General features: G+C 59.6%; 1 protein-coding gene across 1 annotated transcript; it reads right to left on the bottom strand.

The window, feature by feature from the left end:
* Positions 1 to 4882: 4882 nt before the first annotated feature.
* On the bottom strand, positions 4883 to 17407 carry ATP8B3 (ATPase phospholipid transporting 8B3). Its single transcript, XM_082622043.1, is given in 20 exon segments — positions 4883 to 5206; positions 5210 to 5803; positions 7280 to 7407; positions 7634 to 7772; positions 7946 to 8116; positions 8118 to 8186; positions 8332 to 8415; positions 9062 to 9150; positions 9900 to 10082; positions 12241 to 12323; positions 12718 to 12788; positions 12892 to 12964; positions 13386 to 13447; positions 13775 to 13873; positions 14857 to 14967; positions 15377 to 15399; positions 15402 to 15441; positions 15445 to 15452; positions 15931 to 15989; positions 17351 to 17407. Coding segments are annotated over 19 exon segments (2361 nt in total). The 5' UTR covers positions 15980 to 15989; positions 17351 to 17407; the 3' UTR covers positions 4883 to 4921.
* Positions 17408 to 19953: the final 2546 nt, after the last annotated feature.

The raw sequence follows: 19953 nt of genomic DNA, 5'->3' as shown, positions 1-19953 counted from the left end.
GGCGCCCCGGCCCCTCCCCTCCCCCGCCGCGCCCTCCCCCCCCCCCCGCGCCCTCCCAGCCTCCACGGCCCGGGCGCTGCCCTCCCACGTCCCCCAGCCCCAACCCTGCTGGCCCGGAGACCCGCCCCAGGGGTCGCCTGGAGGGGCTGCCGTCCGGGTTCCCACACCCCGGGAAGGGACGCAGCACACCCCCAGCCCAAGTGCACAAAAAGGGCCCCCCTCCTCCCTCCGTCCCAATCCCCTTCAGGCCAAAGGAAGCCCTCCACCCTCACCCCCCCAGAGGGGAGGGGGTGACAGAAAGGGGCTCCCGGGCTCCCTTTCAAGGCAGTACGCCCAGGGGGCTTCGAGGAAAACCAGGACTCACGTGTCCTCCCGAAAGCGGGTCAAGAAGCACATACTAGAAACATAAACCGGGTATTTAAAAAAGGAATTTAAAGAATAACCCCTCCTTCGCCGGCCCCCCCGACCCCACGGAAGGAGGCAGGGAGGCTTCCTCTCCAGCGGTACCCCCTCAAACCCCCGCCACGGACCCTTCCCCGAGAACTCAGCCCCTCCAAAGTCGCCAAAGCCCACGTCGAGCTGGAGCCTCACACTGCCCCCACCCCACCAAGACCACCCCGGGTCCGCCGGCAGAACTGCCTCCGCAGCCAAGACCCAGCCGCCCTTCCCGGCAGCCGGGATTCCTTGTGCCAAGAATTGCCTGCCTTAACGTCTGGGGGGGGGCCCTGCAGCGGCGACCGCCCAGCACCCACCGGCGAGCACCCTTCCCCACTCTGTCCCAGACCGGAGGGGGCGGCAGCTCAAACAAGCGGGTAATTCCAGACGCCTCCCTCCCCACGTCCCTCTGCCAGTTCACTTTACCGCTAGGCACCTTGAATGACGCGCGGGGAGAGACAGACCCCAGGAAACAGAAGAAAACACCCAGATTCCACGGAGAAACAGGCCCCGGGAGAGCAGGGGCGCACCTGAGCCTCTGCGCGCTGGGGTCGCGGCGTCGCCCTCTGCTCGGGACCCCCCGGAACTCCCCCCACCTCCCAGCGCTCGGGGGTGCGGCGCTGGACCTGCAGGGGCACAGGGGTGAACCTGTACTGCTGCTGCTTCTTCTCCAAAGAGAGAAAGAAGATGATGAACAAGGTGGAATCTGCTTGCTCTGATTTTTGCCAAAAGAAAAAAAAAATGACAAAGGGGAAGGAAGGGTCAGAAATGAAGATGAGCACGCCCCCCTCTCCCCAACCTCCCCTGCTCGCCCTCTCCAGGTGACCTCCAGGACTGGCCGGCAGCTGGATCCCAAGAGCCTGCTCCCCCGCCCAGGGCTCAAGAGCTGGAGGCTAGAAGGAACCTCTCCCCACCAAACTGCCTCCCACCCCCTGACCACCGCCTCCCAGAGAGGTGGCCACACCCCTCCCCTTTGAGAATGCAAGAGACATTTCTAATGAAATGCCCCTCCTCCTCCCCAGGTAAAGGCTACCTCACTCAAATGTTCATGTCTGTGATTGGAAAAATCACGTCTGATACCAAAGATTTCCCCCAAGGACTTGTGCTGGATGCTAGGATTCCCTCGCCTGGGGACCAGGTGTGGGCGAGGGTCTGCTTTGGGCCCTGCCCCCCAGGTGCCACTTGTCCACCACCAGAGAGAGCAGAGAGACAGAGAGAGAGAGAGAGACAGAGAGAGAGAGAGAGAGGGAGAGAGAGAGAGGGAGAGGGAGGGAGGGAGAGGGTGGTGAGGTCGATGAGTGCCTTTTTCTTGAACCAAAGACGTGTGTGAGATGCTCTCTTGTCCTTATCGACTCACTATTCTCCCCGCTTTTCAAGCAACCGGATCTGAGTGATGCTTCTAGAACCTTTGGGTGTTGGGGCAGAATCCTAAGGGCCCCCGTTCCCACTCAGCAACCAACCCCTCCCCCCAGACACACGTACACACTCCTGTGCACACACTGGTCCCACCACAGCGGGGGCTGGGAGCTGGGGTCTGGGTGGACACGGCCCCTCCCTCAGCCTGCCACGAACACGTGGGCCCCACTTGAGAGAGCACCTGCTTTCGGGGGACGGGGCTTCTCTGCTGGTTAAGTCACTTGCTGGTCCTGCGTTCAAGGCCCAAGGGTCAAAGGCCAGGGCCTCCTGGGTTTGTGCCCTGTTGGACACTTAGGAATGGACATGGGACCTTTCTGGTGATTGGATCCCTCAAGCCCCAGTGACACGGGTCACAGAAGTGTCCCTGACTCCTGCGTCCCTTTCAGACATCCTCCTATTACATATGCACACACGCACGCATGCACGTGCACACACACCATCTCCCTCTGACGCCCCACCCCCACCGCTTGGCCAGCCCCCCAGCCCCGTTTGCCCCAACACCCAGCTGGTTGTCACATACCAAAGACCATTCTCCACACAGGGAATGACACCTCCAGCACAGCTCCTTCGAGCCTTTGACAATTTTCTCTGAAATACCTCAAGATATTTAATGTATAGTTTATGTGATTTAAAAAAAAATCCTTAGCTAGTTTTTGGAATACGTGACTTGAAGCTTTATACCGTTAAATTATAATTTTGAAGACGATGGTATGTCATTTCTTTTGGTGAGCTCCGTGGGAGACGCGTTGAATGTCAGGGCAGGGGAAGCTGGGTGGTCAGAGGCAAAGGGCCGGGGGAGCATGAGCGAGAGAGAGAGTCTGGGAACGCACGAGGAAGGACCGGCAGCGTTTACAGATTTCTTATTTCAATGAGTCCTTTAGGAAAGAGAGGAGAGAGAGAGCGTTGGATACCTTTCTGTTCTCTGGCGTGTTCTGTTTCTCGTTTTTTGGAGTCATGTCTTATAAGAGTATTTATTATTCTATGTGTTCTGTGTTCAAATGTAATTTAAGAAAAAAAAGGAAGAAAAATGAAAAAAAAGACTCAATGGAATTTGATTTGATGCATGACTAATGTACTTTTTCTTGAAGATAATGTACTAGGTGGAAGGGTGGGGGTGGGGCGGGGCCGCGGGGCCGGAGCCCTGGGATTCCGTGTCGCATCTTGTGTTTCATGCCCCAGTCGGTGCTGTTCGGTGCTGTTCGGTGCTCCTCGGCACTGCTCTGTGTTACTTTCCCCCCTTTCCAAGGATCTGTGTCCAGCCGGTGGTGGGTGGACGGGCCTCAGGTGGAGAAGGAAGGCGGCTGGTGGCGGGGCCTCCAGCTCCTGGCACCAGAGTCCCTTCGGGTCCTGGTCCTGGGGCACCAGTGGGCGTCACTGCCACCTCAGGCCCCCCGCCCGGTCGGTCGGTCTCACGTTAGCATGATTTCCCAAGTGTCTTGTTCAGAGGAGACAGACAATCAGCCAATTCGAGTCTTGTCACCTAGGTTGGTGGGGGGCAGGGTGTACCCCAACTTCCTCAGATCTGAAGCGCCCTCCTGAGACAACCCCCCCAAGGCAGGCACCTGCCCGGGCTCCACCCAGACGCCCCAGCCCCGGCCTTCACCTTTCTGTGTGGCCTGGGAGGTAGGGGGTGCACACCTGTGGAGCCCTCCCTCCCAGTCCCCACTGGAACCCAGAGAACAAAGGGGCCCCCCAAAAAATCATGAAAGGGGGCTCTGGGACAGTCTCCCGGACTGTGACTCTTCTGCCATGGGGCCCACGCTCCCACCAGGAGAGAGCCCACTTTCCAGGACAGGCCCCAGGTAAGGTAGGTTTGGGTGGCCAAAGGGGATCCCTCACACCCTGAAGGACAGAAGGCCCAAGTTTGGAGGGCTGGACCTGGGGGCGCAGGTTCAACCCACCTGCAATGAGACGGGGGGGGCGTGTTCTGGGGCCCCTGCACTGGCTGGAACTGGGGCCACTCACATTCTTGGCCCAAAGCAGTTTCAGCCACACCAGCCCATCAGTTCCCCGGGCTCCTCCTGTATCCCTGGCAGGCCCCCCAAGGGCTGGTCTTTGGGGGGATTGTCTCCACCAGGGGTGAGGGGGGCCAAGAGGCCACGTGGCCCTGAGTGTGTAATCACAACTGGACACTAGGGCTGCTTTCAGGGGACACACGATTTGGGTCATCCAAAGTCCTCCCCTGAACCCCCAGGGCTAGAGGGAACAGAGGCCCCCTCCACCCTACCCTCAGGCGACAGGCTTAAAAGTTTAAAAAAATATATCATCATCGTTGTGAATCATTGCTGTGCTGGATTTGTTGTTTTGTTTCCCTCCAATAAATTATTTTCTAGTCACTCACCTGGGCTTGTGCCTTTGCTGAATGGGGGGGAGGGGCTGGTGCAGGAAAGGGAGGCATGGGGCTCACCCTCCATGAAAGAGGAAGGGGAGGAGGGAAAGTGGAAGCAGGCCTCTCCCAGTCCACCCTTCTCCGCTCTGAACTCAGCCCTCCCTGAGCCCCTGCCCCGACAGGGCTCCACCCTCCACAGGGCCTTTGGGCCACCTGAGCCTCAGGATCTTGCTGGGCTCTGCTTCTGAGGTGTCACTGACCACTGCCTTCTGGAGCCTGAAGTGTAAGGTGGTTTGTTTGAGAAGAAACCAGGGCAGCCCAGTGGAGGAAAAGGCTGGGTGGTGTCAGGACTGGACCTTATAAACTGCCCTGAGATAGGCCAGCAGGCTGCAGGCAGGAAGCCAGGGCTGGTAAGCAGAGTCTGCTCAGCACCTTTCTCCCTTCTGAGAGCAATAAAGCTTTTATCCACATTATCTACCCCAGGGTAAAGAAAAAAACCCAAAGAAACCCAGCTTTCCCTGCAAATCCCCCATCAGGCCACTAGAGGTCAGTGTTTTGATTTTTAAAACCAGAAAAGAACTATTCCATGGGACATCACAGAAAGAAGTATAGGAAGAGAGAGCCTCAAGGAGACCTGGGGTCAGACAGACCGTGGTTTATTAGAGAAAGAAGAGCAGGTGGAGCCCCTGTCTTTGGGGGAAGGCCACATGATGCCGGGTGACACTTACTAAGCCTGGGCAATCACTGCTGTTCCTCAGGCGAGGGCGGCAGCCCTGCCAGATCAGGTGGAGTTTGACCCTCGCTGGGCCCTGGCAGCCACTCCATGGGCGACGGCTGCTTCTCCACAGGTGAGGGCTCCACCTCCATTGGCTGCTCGCTGGTGGATGATCCTCTCGCAGTTGGTGGTGGAGTTTCCATCAGAGCAGTGAGATTCGAGTTGAAAACTGGCACCGTCCCCTCCTTGGGGGGCCCGGGCTCCTTTTGCCAGGTGTATGGCCAGTTCTTCCAGGACAGTTTCTGGATCTTTCAGAGGGATGTCTTCTCCTGCAAGTGTGCTGACTGGCTCTTCAAAGACAGCTGGCTTGAAGGAAGCACCTGGCTCTCCTCCGCTGATAGTGGTGTCTCCTTGGTTGGTGGCCGACTCTCGGGAGTATATGGCCACGGCTCATATGACAGTGACCTCTCCTGCCTCTTCGGCAACTTCTCCTGGAGAGACCCGAACAGCCGGTTTTGGGTGAGAGAGTGCTGGCTCTCCTGATAAGGAGAGGACTGCCCATCCACAGGCAAGGATGAGCTCACCTCAGAGGCAGGCTGAACATCTTCGGAGGACACCTTCCCCTGGTGCTGGCGCCTGTTCCTCCCCAGGAACGACATCTTCCTGGGGTACCAGGAGGACTCCTCCATGCTCGAGGGCAGTTCATCAGGTGGCCTCGTGTGATCAACCAGCATGTCGCTGTTGACCCCTGGTGACCTCCGCAGAATTGTGCCCTGCGTGATGAGGCCCGCATAGCCCTCCCAGTGGGAGAAGGCATAGCTGGAGCGCCGGGTCCGTGCCTCCTGGAGGACATGGGGTGTGGGCTCCACGGTGATGATCTCCTCACTTGTGGTCTTCTCCTCCTCCTCCTACAGAGCAAAGGGGAAAGCAGGAGTCATCAGCCTCCTAAGCCATGTTGATTGCTTTCGAGTCACCTGCCCCTCCAGTGGGGGCCAATCAGAGACCTAGGCCACCATTGACTGGCCAGGCTCTTTCCTACCCAAGTTGACCCAACTGGAGTCCTCCATGGGACCTGACTTTTTTCTCTTTTTCTTTTTCTTTGGCCACACCACGCAGCATGTGGGATCCTAGTTCCCCAACTAGGGATTGAACCCGTGCCCCTTGCCATGGAAGTGCAGAGTTCTAACCACTGGACCCCCAGGGAAGTCCCATGGGACGTGACTTTGGACCAGCCAATCAGATTCCTTCCCTAGGACCTGACTTTGGATGAGCCAATCAGAGTCTGGGGCAGCCCAATGTCCAGCCTGTGTGGCTGAAGGTGGCAGGTTTGTGGCCATGTCCTAGTCCATCATTCCAGTCAATTCTGGGGCCCAGCCCAGCTGCGACCCATCCTTCTAGATTCTGATTCCATGAGCCAGTGAGTCCTCTCCCCCACCTTTTTTCACTGTGGTAGTAAAATACACATAACATAAAATGTACCATTTCAACCATTTTTAAGTGCACAGGTCAGTGGCATTAAGCACGTTCACACTGCGGTACAACCGTCCCCGCCATCATCTCCAGAACTTTCTCATCTTCCCAAACTGAAGCTCTGTCCCCAAGAAACACTGACTCCCCACCCCCCCACCCCCTGGCCGCCACCATCTACTTCCTGTCTCTATGGATGTGACTCCCCCAGGGACGCCCTGTGAGTGGGATCAGACAGTATCTGTCCTTCTGTGTCTGGTTTATCTCACTGAGCATCATGTCCTCAGGTTCATCCACATCGTAGGTGTCAGAACCTCCATCCTTTTTTTTTTTTTTTTTTTTGCGGTATGCGGGCCTCTCACTGTCGTGGCCTCCCCCGTTGCGGAGCACAGGCTCCGGACGCGCAGGCCCAGCGGCCATGGCTCACGGGCCCAGCCGCTCCGCGGCATATGGGATCCTCCCAGACCGGGGCACGAACCCGTATCCCCTGCATCGGCAGGCGGACTCTCAACCACTGCGCCACCAGGGAGGCCCCCCTCCATCCTTTTTAATGCTAGTATTCTTCTGTGTGTCTATATCACATTTTGTTTATCCATCATCTGCCGACGAGCACTGGGGTTACTCCTAACTCCCCCTTTTGCCTGCCCCATTTCCAAGTCATTCCTGTCACCTCGACCACCAAGCCCTAGTTACTTCCTGGCGGAAGTCTGACGGCGCCAGCACTGGCCTTTTGCGTGCTTCCACTGCCTCCACCCCAGGAAGTGCGGCCTCCCCTCTGGCCCCCCTGGGGGCACTGGGTGTGTGTCTGGTCTCCATCCCTGTACCCCCGGCTCTGCGTCTCTGTCGAGTCCCCGGCTCCCAGCTCAGGCTCCAGCTGCCGGGGTCCCACATATGCGGTGGGTACCCCCGCCCCTCACCTTGGGCCGTGGCTTCTGGAGGGCTTGGTAAATGATGTGGAAGGCCAGCACGGGCAGGGTGTTCAGTGACACGTTCAGCAGGGTCACCAGCAGGATGGGGGGCTGGGACAGTACGCTGAGGTCAGCATCTGGTGACAGGGCGGGGTCGTGAATGGCCTGGGGTGTAGCCTCCCCCCCAACGTCCCATCTCCTTCCCCTCCCTTTACCCCAGGGATGCCTTTGTGAAAATGCCCAAAAGACACTGACATCCCCTGCACACACAAACCCCCACCTGCATGGCCAAGGAGACTGAGGTTCAGAGAGGGTGCTCCGACTGGGGCCCCCCCAACTTCCCCGTCCTTGCTGGGGACTCACACAGAAATGGGAAGGTCTTGGGGGAGACCTTGAAGAGCCAGATGCTCTGGGTGAGCCAGGTCATGACCGCATAGAAGCAGAGGCTGAAGAAAATGGCCAGCACAGACAGGACGGTCCAGTACTTGGTGATGAGGATGATCTGAACAGGAAGGGGGCGTTAAAGGAGGGGGGCCAGGAACCCCGGGGTGGCTCTCCATGGGGAGGGTGGCGGCCCAGCCCCTGGGGCCCGTGAAGGGGCAGGTCACTGAGCGGGAAGACCTCAGTGCCTGTCTGAGGTCCCCGGGGGTGGGGTGGGCAGGCGGCCATGCCTACCTCCATGGTGATGGACAGCAGTCCCGACAGGGCCACGATCACCACGAAAGACTGGTAGTCACTGAAGCTGACAGGCCCAGCTGAGTCACGGCTGATCCACAGGGTCATGAAGAAGTTGACCAGGGACGTGGCCGTGCCGTGGGCGATGGCTTGGAGAAAGACCCAGTAGTTGGAAGAGCTTGTCCTCCTGGCCCGCCATATACAGCTCGGGCAACTCCAGGCTCCGCTCAGCGCTCACGTCCTGTTGAGTTTGCAGTGGGGAGGCCGGCTCTCTAGGGACCAGGTGGGGACGTCCCCCACCCCACCCCAGTCCCCCAGAAAGAGAAGGTGGGGCAGAGACAGGACCATCTACAGAGAAGCAGGAGGCAAGACATGCAGCTGCTCACCTGCTCGAAGAGCCCAATGTAGAGAACCGGGAGGGTGGTGTAGAGCAGGTTGAAGAACGCCAGGAACCAGCCTTCATACAGAGGCTGGGTGTGGGGTGGGGGAGAGGGGTAGAGGGGAGGGAGAATGAGGTGAGCCTTCAGAGCCAAATGGCCAGAAACAGAAACCAGCCTTTACCTGAGGAAACCCACCCAAGCTAGGTCGGCACCTGGAGAGGATTCCAGGTGATTTCGAAAGTCAAGCTGCAAGCAAGCTTGGGGCTAAGATCAGGGCCACATTAAGCGATAAAGATTGAAAGATAAAAGGCAGAGAGAAAAACCATGGTCTAATTCCTTTATTTTTTTTATTTTTTGCGGTACCTGGGCCTCTCACTGTTGTGGCCTCTCCCGTTGTGGAGCACAGGCTCCGGACGCGCAGGCTCAGCGGCCATGGCTCACGGGCCCAGCCACTCCGCGGCATGTGGGATCTTCCCGGACCGGGGCACGAACCCGTGTCCCCTGCATCGGCAGGTGGACTCTCAACCACTGCGCCACCAGAGAAGCCCTCAAATGGTCATTTTAAGAAAACATTCTCTGGCCCGCAGACCTGTCTGTAGGATCGGGCTGCATATTTGGCAGAGAAGGGAAACTGAGGCCTGGAAGATGACAGGCTTCTGTATATGGGGTGGGGCCTCTCCCTCCCCTCCTCTGCGTCCCTCTCCCCAGCCCAGGGCAGGGGCTCTGAGGAGCTCACCAGGACCACCAGTCTGTTCATCAGATGGTCTATCTTGGTTCTCTTCAGATGGATCTTGCCACAATTCTTCATGATCTTTGTGTCAAAACCTGCAGGGTTTCCATGCATCCATGCATGCATCCATCTCTCCATGCATGCATGCATCCATCCATCCATCTCTCCATGCATCCATGCATGCATCCATCTATCCATGCATGCATCTATCTATCCATGCATGCATCCATCTGTCCATCCATCCATTTATCCATCCGCTCTTCCATCTACTCATCCATCCACCCGTCCTCCATCCCTCTGTCACCCCCCCGCCCAACCATCCACCTGCCCAGCCACCCATCCTTCCGTCTACTACAGGCACCCCATTTTTCCCAGTCAAAACAAAGGTGCTGGCTCAACTTGTCCATTTCCCCAGTTTCAGAACCGAGCATGCAGAGAAACCACGCCAGGAGCCCCTCATCACACAGCAGCAGACATGCAGCGGCCAGGCCTGGCCATGTGATTCTTTTTTTTTTTTTTTTTTTTTTTTTTAATTTTCTCTATTCTCATACTTTATTCTAAATATAATTTTTTTTCTTTTTATTAGTTTCTGCTTTATAACAAAGTGAATCAGTCATACATATACATCTGTTCCCACATCCCTTCCCTCATGCATCTCCCTCCCTCCCACCCTCCCCATCCCACCCCTCCAGGCGGTCACAAAGCACCGAGCTGATCTCCCTGTGCTCTGCGGCTGCTTCCCACTATCTATCTACCCTATGTTTGGTAGTGTACATATGGCCATGTGATTCTTGCCACTGACTTCAGGGTTCTCACCCACCCACCCCTGACCTGGACGGTGCACGCCCCAGGGTCCCTGGAGTGACTGTTCCGGCGTAGATGACCAGTCCATAGCAGGTGTCCATGTTCCGGATCTTGCAGCCGCGCAGGATGTTGCCGCTATCCAGGGGATATTTCTTGCCCTTCCACTCCAGGCACCCCACAAAGTGGTGCATCCGGCTGTTGGGTTCCTCACACACCACTTTGCCTAGGGGCGAGCCAGCGGTCAGGGAGTCTCGCGCATAGCTGGGCTCGGCCACCCCTCTCCAATGTGGGGTTGGAGGGGGGGTGCTCAGAGAATGTTCCTGTCACTCTCTGGCCGGGGCCACCCTCACAAGCCCTACCCTGCCCCAAACCTGACCCGCTGACACCTCCACCCCCACCACGCGGCCTCCTCCTGGATGCTCCAAAGCTGGCCATTCCCTGCCTCAGGAGCTTTATGTGTGCTATTCCCTGTGGTTGCAATCATACCTCCTCAGGGAAGCTCTCCTTGATCCTCCAGCCAGATCAGGTACCTCCCCCAATTAAGCCCCTCCTCGTGGTTGCAATCCTGGGATGTCACCAGATATTAATGTCTATGAGGTTCCTGAGTGCAGGTGCCAGCCTTGTCTCAGTTGAGCTGGGGACCCCAGGGCCCAGCCCAGCACCTGGCACTTACCAGTGCTCAGTAAATGTGTGAGGAGGGAAGGAAGGAAGGGATGCCCCCATCCAGTACCCTAAACCACAGGGGCCAAATGCAGGGCATAGCGTAGAGTTCCCCAGCAGGCAGAAGGGGAGGGCCTGCCCCCATCACCCTGAGAAAATGCTACCACTGGCCTCACTTGCGTTTGACAAAACCCACCCAGGATGCAAAGGCTGGCCCCTGGCAGCATCTGGCGGGGTAGGGGCTGGGATCCCAGAAGGGAGTCCGCTGGGGGCCATGGGGCTGCTTCGGAATGACCCTCACCTGCTCCACCCCTTCCTTCTCAGGGTGCAGAGCCTGAGCCTGTCCTGAACATAGAAATGAAAGCTGTCTGGGTGGGTGGGGGAGGGCAAAGGACTACGGAGGAGCCACAGGGCAAGCCCACGCCACTCGCCACCCATCTGAACCTCGGTCCCCTCCTCTGGCAAATGGGGCCACGCCTTGCAGGAATTCTGGGGCAGCTGGGCCAGGTCGGGACCCAGAGAGAGCCGTCGGGATGGGAAGGCCTTTCCCCAGATTCATGAGCAGATGTGCAACCAGCGTGGATGTTGGGAGCAGAGAGGCTGTGGTTGGAGAGAAGGGCTCTGGTCTGCTCCAGAACCAATTAGAGTAACTTGCCTTTGCAACATGACAGGGGAATAATGATAAAAATGACAATCATTTTTAAAAAGTATCCCCTCGCTGGACCCTGGCAAACAGTAACTGGATCCCTACTGTGAAATGGTGTGAAATGTCATACTTTCCTGGCGGAAAATAAGAAACTTGGAGGTGGAGGATGGTTCCTGTTCCCATGGGCCTCTCCCACCATGCGGGTGAGTTGCTAGCCAGTGTACACAGGCTGCCTTTTTTTTTTTTTCTCCTGGCCATGCCGCGCAGCTTGCGGGATCTTAGTTCCCCGACCAGGGATTGAACCCAGGCCCGGGCACTGAAAGCGCCGAGTCCTAACCACTGGACCACCAGGGAATTCCCACAGGCTGCCTTTTTGTATAAACAACCGAAAGCATTTGCTTTGAAGTGTGTTAAAATAAAATGTAACACTTGATAAAATGCCCAGCACAGGGGCTTCCCTGGTGGCACAGTGCTTGAGAATCTGCCTGCTAATGCAGGGGACACGGGTTCGAGCCCTGGTCTGGGAGGATCCCACATGCCGCGGAGCAACTATGCCCGTGAGCCACAACTACTGAGCCTGCGCGTCTGGAGCCTGTGCTCCGCAACAAGAGAGGCCGCGATAGTGAGAGGCCCGCGTACCGCGATGAAGAGTGGCCCCCGCTCGCCACAACTAGAGAAAAGCCCATGCACAGAAATGAAGACCCAATGCAGCCAAAAATAAATTAATTAATTAATAAACTCCTACCCCCAACATCTTAAAAAAAAAAAATGCCCAGCACATTTCGTAGTAACAACAGAAAATGCCTCCACTGTTGCATTGATTTAAGGGATTTGATATGGGCCTGGAATAAGCCCATCTCTTAAAAGCTATCCCAATCCCAACGGTCTGGGCATAAACGAGACAAGGGACAACGCAGGAGAACAGGCTGTGCCCATCTGGATGCCAGAAGCCACCCAACACACCCCACTGCACCCCATTACCATCCCCAACCCGAGCAAGTGGGAAGCCTGTGCTCCCACCGCTCGGGGGCGCATACAGGGCCCAGAGCGGGTGGATGGCTCTGCCAGCTCCCACCTTGGAAGGACGCCATCTTCCTTATACTGGTCAGCTCGTGGTGGGTGATCGTTGGGGCCTGCCTGAACTTCAAGTTGGTCTCCCTTGGTGACGAGAAGGGGAGCGAGGTGAAAGGTGGGGACAGACAGTGCCCGGGCAAGTCGTCCCCAGCCTCCTTCCAGAGACCCTCCAGCATTTTCCCCTAGCACCCATTGTGTACCAGCTGCCAAGCACAAGGCTGAGGCCCAGAGAGGGAGAGGGCCTTGCCCCAGGTCACACAGCGCGTTTGCCAACAGGCTGAGGCTAAACCCTAGCCCTTCTTGCTTTGGCACCTGGCACCCAGTGGGGCTTCCAGAAATACTGGTGCATCTTATTGCCCCTGCTGGCTCACAGGCACCCCCCCAATCCATGCTCCCAGGGCAAAGGACCACAATATCCAGGTGGGCTGGGCAAGCAGCCCCCAGGCCCTTGAAAGCCCTAGTGATGACCTGGTCTCACCTGTCGATGTCAGCTGTCTCCACGTAGCACAAGCTGCTGGGCTCCGTGCTGGCCAGCAAGACCAAGTCGGCCTGGGGTGGGGAGCGGGGTGGGAGGAGACTGTGTTGCACGGTGGGGGGAGTGGGGAGGAGGAAGACCGGTCGGGGGCGGCCCTGACCCCTGGAGCCCGCCAACCGGGACGATGCTGTCTTTGTGCAGACAGACCATGTCTCCTACACACAGATTCTTCCACTTTCTCCACAGGAAGCTGCGCGGGTGCAGGAGGCAGGAGTGAAGGCGGGGGAGGGGGGTCCTCCCAGCCCCCACCCACCTGACCTGGGGGCTTAGCCTTGACCGCCCCCTCCTCCCAGGTTCCAAGCACCTTCAGACCTTCCCGCCCTCCCCTTGGGCTGAACGCTCAGCTCCACGAGGGTGAACACTTGGGTCTTCAGCCTCTGCCGCTTCACAGGGCCCACCCCAGGCCTGGTAGACAGCAGGCGCTGAATAAGTGCTGGCCTGGGTTGCCCCCTACCCCCACCCCGCCGTCAAACCCAACCGGGACGTCAGGGAGCATGGAAGGTGCTGGACCATCTTCCGGGCACCCTCCCCTGTGGTGTCCATCCATCCCCCTCTGTGCTGGGGTCCCCCCACCTGGGGATGGACCCCGCGCCCGGCTGCCGTGGCCTCACCTCTTCCCCATCAGGATCTGGCATGGCCTGTTGTTAATGTTCTTGTCGCTCCTGTGTCGCCCCTGGGCCGACAGGGGCGTAGGTCAGAGCGATGGGGCTGCCCCCAACGCTGCCCAGGTGACCGTACAGACTCAGGTGCCCCACTAGCAAGCCCACACCCCGCTGTGTCCGTCCAGCGACCCTGCCCTCAGGAGGGCGGGGCCAGAGGCAGAAGGAGGGCAGTTTCCTGCCTCTGCCGCCCGCGTCGACACCAAGGTGACCTCATCGGCCCCTGCCCCTCGTGGCCACAAGGCACGATGGACGCTGCAGCCCACCGGGGCTGCCCGGGCCGACCTTCCTCCCGCCGTGCCCAGGAGTCCTGAGGCCTCGCCTGCCCCCGCCCCATTCACAATGTCATCCACCAGGTCTCGGGTGGCCTGGATGGTGAGGAGGCCGACAAGCGGGGAGAACAGAGTGAGCCAAGGCAGCATGGAGATCTCGGGGATGCCCTGACACGGGATGGGGCGCGGGGGTCATGCCGGCCCACCGTCCTGGCTGCCCCTGCCCTGCCCCCGCCCACACGCCCAGCAGCCCAACCCGGCATCATGTGTTCTGACCTCGGTCCCTCTCCCTACCCAGACCTCCTCCCCAGCAATGCCTTCTCCTCTCCCCTCCACGCCCCGCTCCTACGTTCTCTCCTCCAGGAAGCCTTCCCAACCCCAAGCTTGTTCCCTCCTCAGGGCCTTGGCTCTCTCTGGCTCCCCTCCCTGTAACCCTCAGGTCTGAGCTCCTAGTGGCCCCTAAACCAGTCTGGGTGGGGGTCCCTGTCCCCTTCACTGGTCCCCACCATGTGGTTTAATGACAGTCACCTCCTGCACTCCCTGGGCCACCTGAAGACAGGGGTTAGGGCCACTGCTGGGTCCCCAGTACCCAGAATAGGACCTGCATACACTAGGTGTTCAATAAAAGCTTATCGGATCAACGGATAAAAGCAGAGTGTCTCATTTCACTCAGAACAGAATGAGAAACTGGGTGCGGTTGGGGTGCTCTGGAAACTGCCCATCCCTCACCCATCTCCACCCATGACCGGCCTGATGCCAGGAAGTGACCCGGCAGGTCCCAAGAAACTGATCCTTCCTCCTGGCCCTCTGGGATCAGCTCAGCCTGCTGGGGCCAAAGGGGTCAGGAGGTCTCCTCAGAACTGGAGGGGCCACCCATGCACCCTCAGCATCCAACATATATTGAGCGCTTCCTGTGTGCCAGGCCCTGGGCTGGGCAGTGGGGACCCAGCCATGAGGGTGCTCCCAGTGTGAGGGGGGCCAGACACTGACCCACCAGCCACACAGACAAACACAGGGTAGGACCACCTTGGGTCTACAGAGCCACGTGGGAAGGTGGGAAGGGAGGGCTTCCTGGAGGAGGTGGCTCGAGCAGGTAGAAGGAGTGGAGTGGGCACAGACACTGACCCCTGGGGCTGCCCCACCCGCCCCACCTGGAGGATGATGATGAGAAGGAAGTAGAGGTTGGACATGCAGTGGAACTGCTCGTACAGGTTCAAGGGCAGGAAGGAGAAGACGTACTTGGCCGTGTGGATGACGTTCCTCTGGGACAAGAGCCGGCAGCTGGCATGAGGGCGCCGCCCAGGAGGTCCCGGGTTCCCACCCAGCCCCATCCGCCTCCCCCTTCCCTCTGGCCGTGACCAGCGCGCGTGCAGACCCAGTGAGCTGAGCTGTGACCCCAGGACTCCCCGTGTGAGATGCAGGCAGGGGGTTTCGGGTAGAGCCCAATGGACATGCCGTACCGTGAAGGTCGCCTAGTAACTTACTTAGGGCGGAGGAGACACGCGAAGCGCCAGCACCCCCATGACTCGGCGAGGGCAGCGCTACGGTCCTCAGGACTAAGTGGACTGACCCAGCATGCAGAGCTTGGGTGGCAGGTCCCAAAGGCCCGCGGGGGCAGGGTGGGGGTGGAGACGGGGGAGGCCTGCGCTGTGGGGGGCTGGGCCTGCCCACCTTGTACCTCTTCCTCTGCCAGCCTTGAACTGGTTGTTGTAGGACCGGTTGTTGGCTTGCACCTCCTAGGTGAACTCTGAGGCCCAAGAGGACAAACATGGGCTAACGACACCCCGGAGGAGGGCTAAGGGGCCTCCTGGGGATCCAGCCGGTAAACAGATGAGAGGGCCCACGCGGCCCCTGCACAACAGTAGGCGCTCGGGGAGCCCAGGTGGATCTGAGCATCCGGCTCCCCTTGAGCCAATCCCTAGGCCCTGGGAGACCCACTCACGCACATTCCTTCTAAAGAGGGGTAAACTGAGGCCCAGGGACGGGCGCCGAGGTGTCCGAGGCTCAACTCCCTGCCCAGATAGTTCTGGGCTCACAGGCCCACAAATCCTGAGTCCACCTTTCAGTGATAGGATTTTGAACTCTTTGTAACCCACTGAGAACCCCGCGCTGGGCCTCCGGTCTCCCCACTTCAGTCACTGCACTCTAACGCCCCTTGTCGGGGTCCCCCTGGCACCCCCCCACTCTACCCCGAGCCCTGCGCCCGCGCTTGGCCGGACACGCACCTGAGTTCCTCTCCTCCTCAAGGTCTTCTCGGTACGTGAGGCTGCCCATGCTGGTGGGGCTGTCGAGGAGAGGGGTCTGAGGTCACACTGGCGGCCGGACAGTGCCCACCACTCCACCTTCTTTGAAATGTCACTTCCCACATCCATCTGCTGTCCCCTCCCCAGGCTATGGAGGTCCAGTCACCAGCTGTGAGTCCTTCCTCGTTACAGCCGGTCACCTGGCCGCTGCTCCCCACCCCCATGGCCCCCCATGGTCGGCCCCCACCACCTCTCCGGGGCCGATCGCACCCACATCCTCCCGGGCCCCCCTGCTGCCCCTCCTGCCCCAATCCCCACATGGCACACGATGCCCAGCCTGGTCAGGTGCTCAGTCAATGTTTGTTGACAGACTAAATGGGGCCCCAGGGCTCTCCATCATGTCTCAAAGTGTGTTTGAGGACCAAGGGGCTGAGAGGTCTGAGTGTGATGTTGGAGCAGGGACCACCAGCCCTCCACAGAGCCCGGAGCCCTCCCACCAGCTAGTTCATGGTCACTCCTAGTCCTTCGATGCCCTTGGCAGCTCCCCAAATGACTCCCACCCCCAGCACTCAGCAGCTCCCTACTCCCCACGCCCTGGCCCCGCTGTTCCCTCTGCCGGGAGCACCATTCCCGCTCGAATGGCCGGAGCCTCCTCACCCTTCCGCTCTCAGCCCCTACTTCTCCTACTGCCCAGCCTTGTCTGGCGCCTCCTCTGGGCTTCCCCTCTGCCTGTGGGATTCCCCCATCCTAGTTCTGATCACCCTCTCTCTGCTTCTTCCCCTGTCTGGGCTGCCTGCTGAAACTGGAACCTCCAGGGCAAGAAATGCTGGCGTCTGGGTCACTGGTCCCGGGGCCCGCCCCCAGGGGGAGGGCCTGGCTCAGGGCCAGCTCTGATGCTCCTGGGGGCCCGAGCAAGGCCAGTGCCCATTCACCAGATGAGGAAAAGTGAGGCTCAGGGTGAGGCTCATCCCGTGGGGCCAGAGCCGGGATGAGCTCTGGCCCCACCGGAGCCAGAGCCGGGGGAAACCCGGCCGGGGCCAAATGGGGTTAGACGAATGCTGTGGGCCAGAATTCAATCAAAGCGTATCAGGGGGCAGGGACACGCCCTCCCCCCCTCGCATTTTCAGCTCACCGGAACGCCCACTACCCCCCGGGAAGCCCTGAGCATTCCCGCAGCGAAGCGGTTCAGGGTTCGACGCCCAGCCCCCTGGGAAATGCACCTGGAGATCCGGGCCCACACGACACCGGGCGCTCCGGCGCCCGTCCGGACCTTGGCCCACGCGAACCTCTAGGGGGCGACCCCGCCGCCGCGGCTGCGGCCTCCCGCCCTCAGACCGGGCAGAGTCCAGAGAGGGTGCGCGGGCGCCCGGGGACGCACGGCTGCGGGAGCGCCGCCGCTCACCTGCGCGGGCCGGGGCGGTGGGGGGCCGGGCTTCCTGGGGCGGTCCGCAGGCGTCCAGGGCGACGGACGTGGTGGAGCTGTTATCCCGGTGCCAACAGGCCTGAAACGGGCCTGAAACGGGCGGCGCGGGCGCGGGGCGGGCCGGGGCGGAAGGTTGGGGCCTAGGGGCGGGGCCGGGCAGAATGCAGGGGGCCGGGGGCGGGGCCAGGGTGGAAGGTGGGGCCAGGGTAGAGGGGGCGGGGCGGGACCCCAGGGGTGGGGCCAAGACAAGTTGGGGCGGGACAGAGGCGGGGCCGAGCTGGGATCGAGCGGGACCTCGAGGAGCTGGGGCGGGATGGAGGAGTCTTAATCTGGGCCTGGGTATTAAGGGGCCAGTTGCTGGCGGGGGTGGGCTGGACCCGGCTGAAGCTGGGCGGGGCCGGATGTGTTGGGGGGAGACGCTAGGGGCGGAGAAAGGACGCAGAGGAAATCGCAGGTATGCGGGGCGTGAGTCTGAGCTGTGTGCGCGTTCCAGTTCTGCGAGCATGTCGTACGCGCAGGTACAGTGTTGGGCGCCGGGCTGGGAGAGGCTGTTAGAACCACCGAGATCATCCCTCCAGGAAGAAGCCCACAGGGTTCTAGCCCGGTGTGTGTCTACCCAGCGCGCGGCCGGGACTCCGGGGGCCTTCCTGGAGGTGGTGACAGGGGTGGGAGACAACGATGAGGCTGGGGCAGCGTCCAGGCCGGAGATGGGGGACTTGAGCCAGGGTGGGGAGGGTGTGTGGGAGGCGCTACTGAAGGTAGGATCCTCCTAGGAGGGGCAAACTTGGGGGTTCAGGGGAGGTGATTAAGCTCGGTTTTTCATATTCTTTTAGGAACCCTTTGAAGCGCAGAAAGTAGGAAGGTACTGGACACCTCCACCACCCTTTCTCCCCAGCCTCGGGGTTGCTCTCTCCCTCTGGCTCAGCCGCCACGCAACAGACCGAGGGTGCCTGTCTGACTGTGCCCTGCCTGGGGCACGGGCATCCCCTCTGAGCTGATGTTGGGTGAAGGAATGAATGATGGGGATGGTGACAGCACCCAGGAGCTGACCGCCCCCATCAGAGCAGCAGCCTCCCACTCCCATTTCTTGGGAAGACCTGCACACCCAGCGGCCTCTGGGGGATGCCAAGTAAACCTCTCCTTTCCTTCATTCACCGGGGAAACGTTCGTCCAGCCCTACCCAGCGGTTACTGAGAAAGACACTGCGGGGAGGGGCTTGGACAAACTGCTCTAACAGCCTTTAGGAGACACCTCACCCGGTATGCACCTGTGAGGAGGGCGTCGGGATCGGTTCTCCCCCCCTGGGACGGTGACAGAAGGGAGAGGAGTTTCCCAAGCAGCGAGTTTGCAAAGGCTCTTTGGCCTCCAAGAGGCAGCAGTTTCGGCAAGCTGAAAGCTTGCACCCCACCCCCAACCACCCCCACACCCGGGAGCTCCTCTCCCAACTGCCCAAGGCCTCCCTGGGGCACTCATGCTCTGGGGAGGGGGACAGACCACACAGAAACGGGGCTCCTGGGATGCTGCCTGCATCCTTTCTTTAGAAGAACACTCCTTGTTCACAGAGGGTGGGGGAAAGTCAACAGGTCACAAGAACAGCCCCGGAGGGACACGATGGTGGCAGGGGCCTGACTTCACCAAGAACCCTCCCCTCAGGGCCCCTGTGGACAGAGAATGTTGCTCACCATCAAGCCTTCTGCCACTGCAGCGCCACCCCCCTTCCCCACAGTGGTGCGCCGTGAGGGGATTCAGGATGGAGAAAAACCAGATACTGGCCCTGGATAGCTGAAGTGCATATCAAAGGAATGATTTCAGTGAGCCCAGACAGCATCTAGCATCTTCCCACACACAGAAAAAGCACTGCAATCATTAACTAGAGATGTCAGCTTTTTGTGATTAGCAGGAACCTTTCGATGTTTGACTCTTATGTTTTTTTTTTCAGCAAAAACTCCGAGGAACAGTTCCTCAGAGCTTTATGAGAGGCAATGTCTTGGACTACAGTCCTCAGTAAGTTCCTGGAATAAAACATAACTCACAGCTTTCAGGTCTTGTATTTTTCAGTCGACACCCCCTGGGAACTCTGCAGCCCTGGCTGCTGTGTCCTCATATGGGAGCCTGCCCTCTTGGCCTTTAGCAGAAGCCAGAGGAACTTATGCGGAAATGGAGTAGCAAGGGGGCCTCCTCCAGGCAGCCCTCCTTCCAGCACCTTTGTGCTCCTGCACTGGGACCTGGGGCCCCCCAGCATCTCCCCGACCCACGAGGCTCTTTGGGCTTCACTTTTTGCTTTACCCAGTGGCTGCCTTTCCCTTCCCAAGTTAGCTGCTCAGACAGGGAACAAGCAGCAGTGGTCGGGGTCTCCCTACTCCCAGCCCTGTACGCAGGCCCCACCTCATGAGTGGGCAAGGCAACTCCAGTCCCAGGGCCTGGCCGCTGGCCCCACTGTCACGGCACCCTGAGGGGCCGGAAGCATGGGGCCCTGGTCTGCTCTGGACACTGGTCCTGGGGGCAACCCGGGCACTGGGCTGGTTTTTGTGAAGGACAGCAGGATCCCATTCCTGATTCCCCCCGTTACGGGTGACAGTGAC

This window comes from Mesoplodon mirus (genome assembly GCF_964341445.2).
Source record: "Mesoplodon mirus genome assembly, chromosome: 5".
Lineage (NCBI taxonomy): Eukaryota > Metazoa > Chordata > Mammalia > Artiodactyla > Ziphiidae > Mesoplodon > Mesoplodon mirus.
Note: the sequence above shows the minus strand (reverse complement) of the source record. Positions and strands in the feature narration are given on the sequence as shown.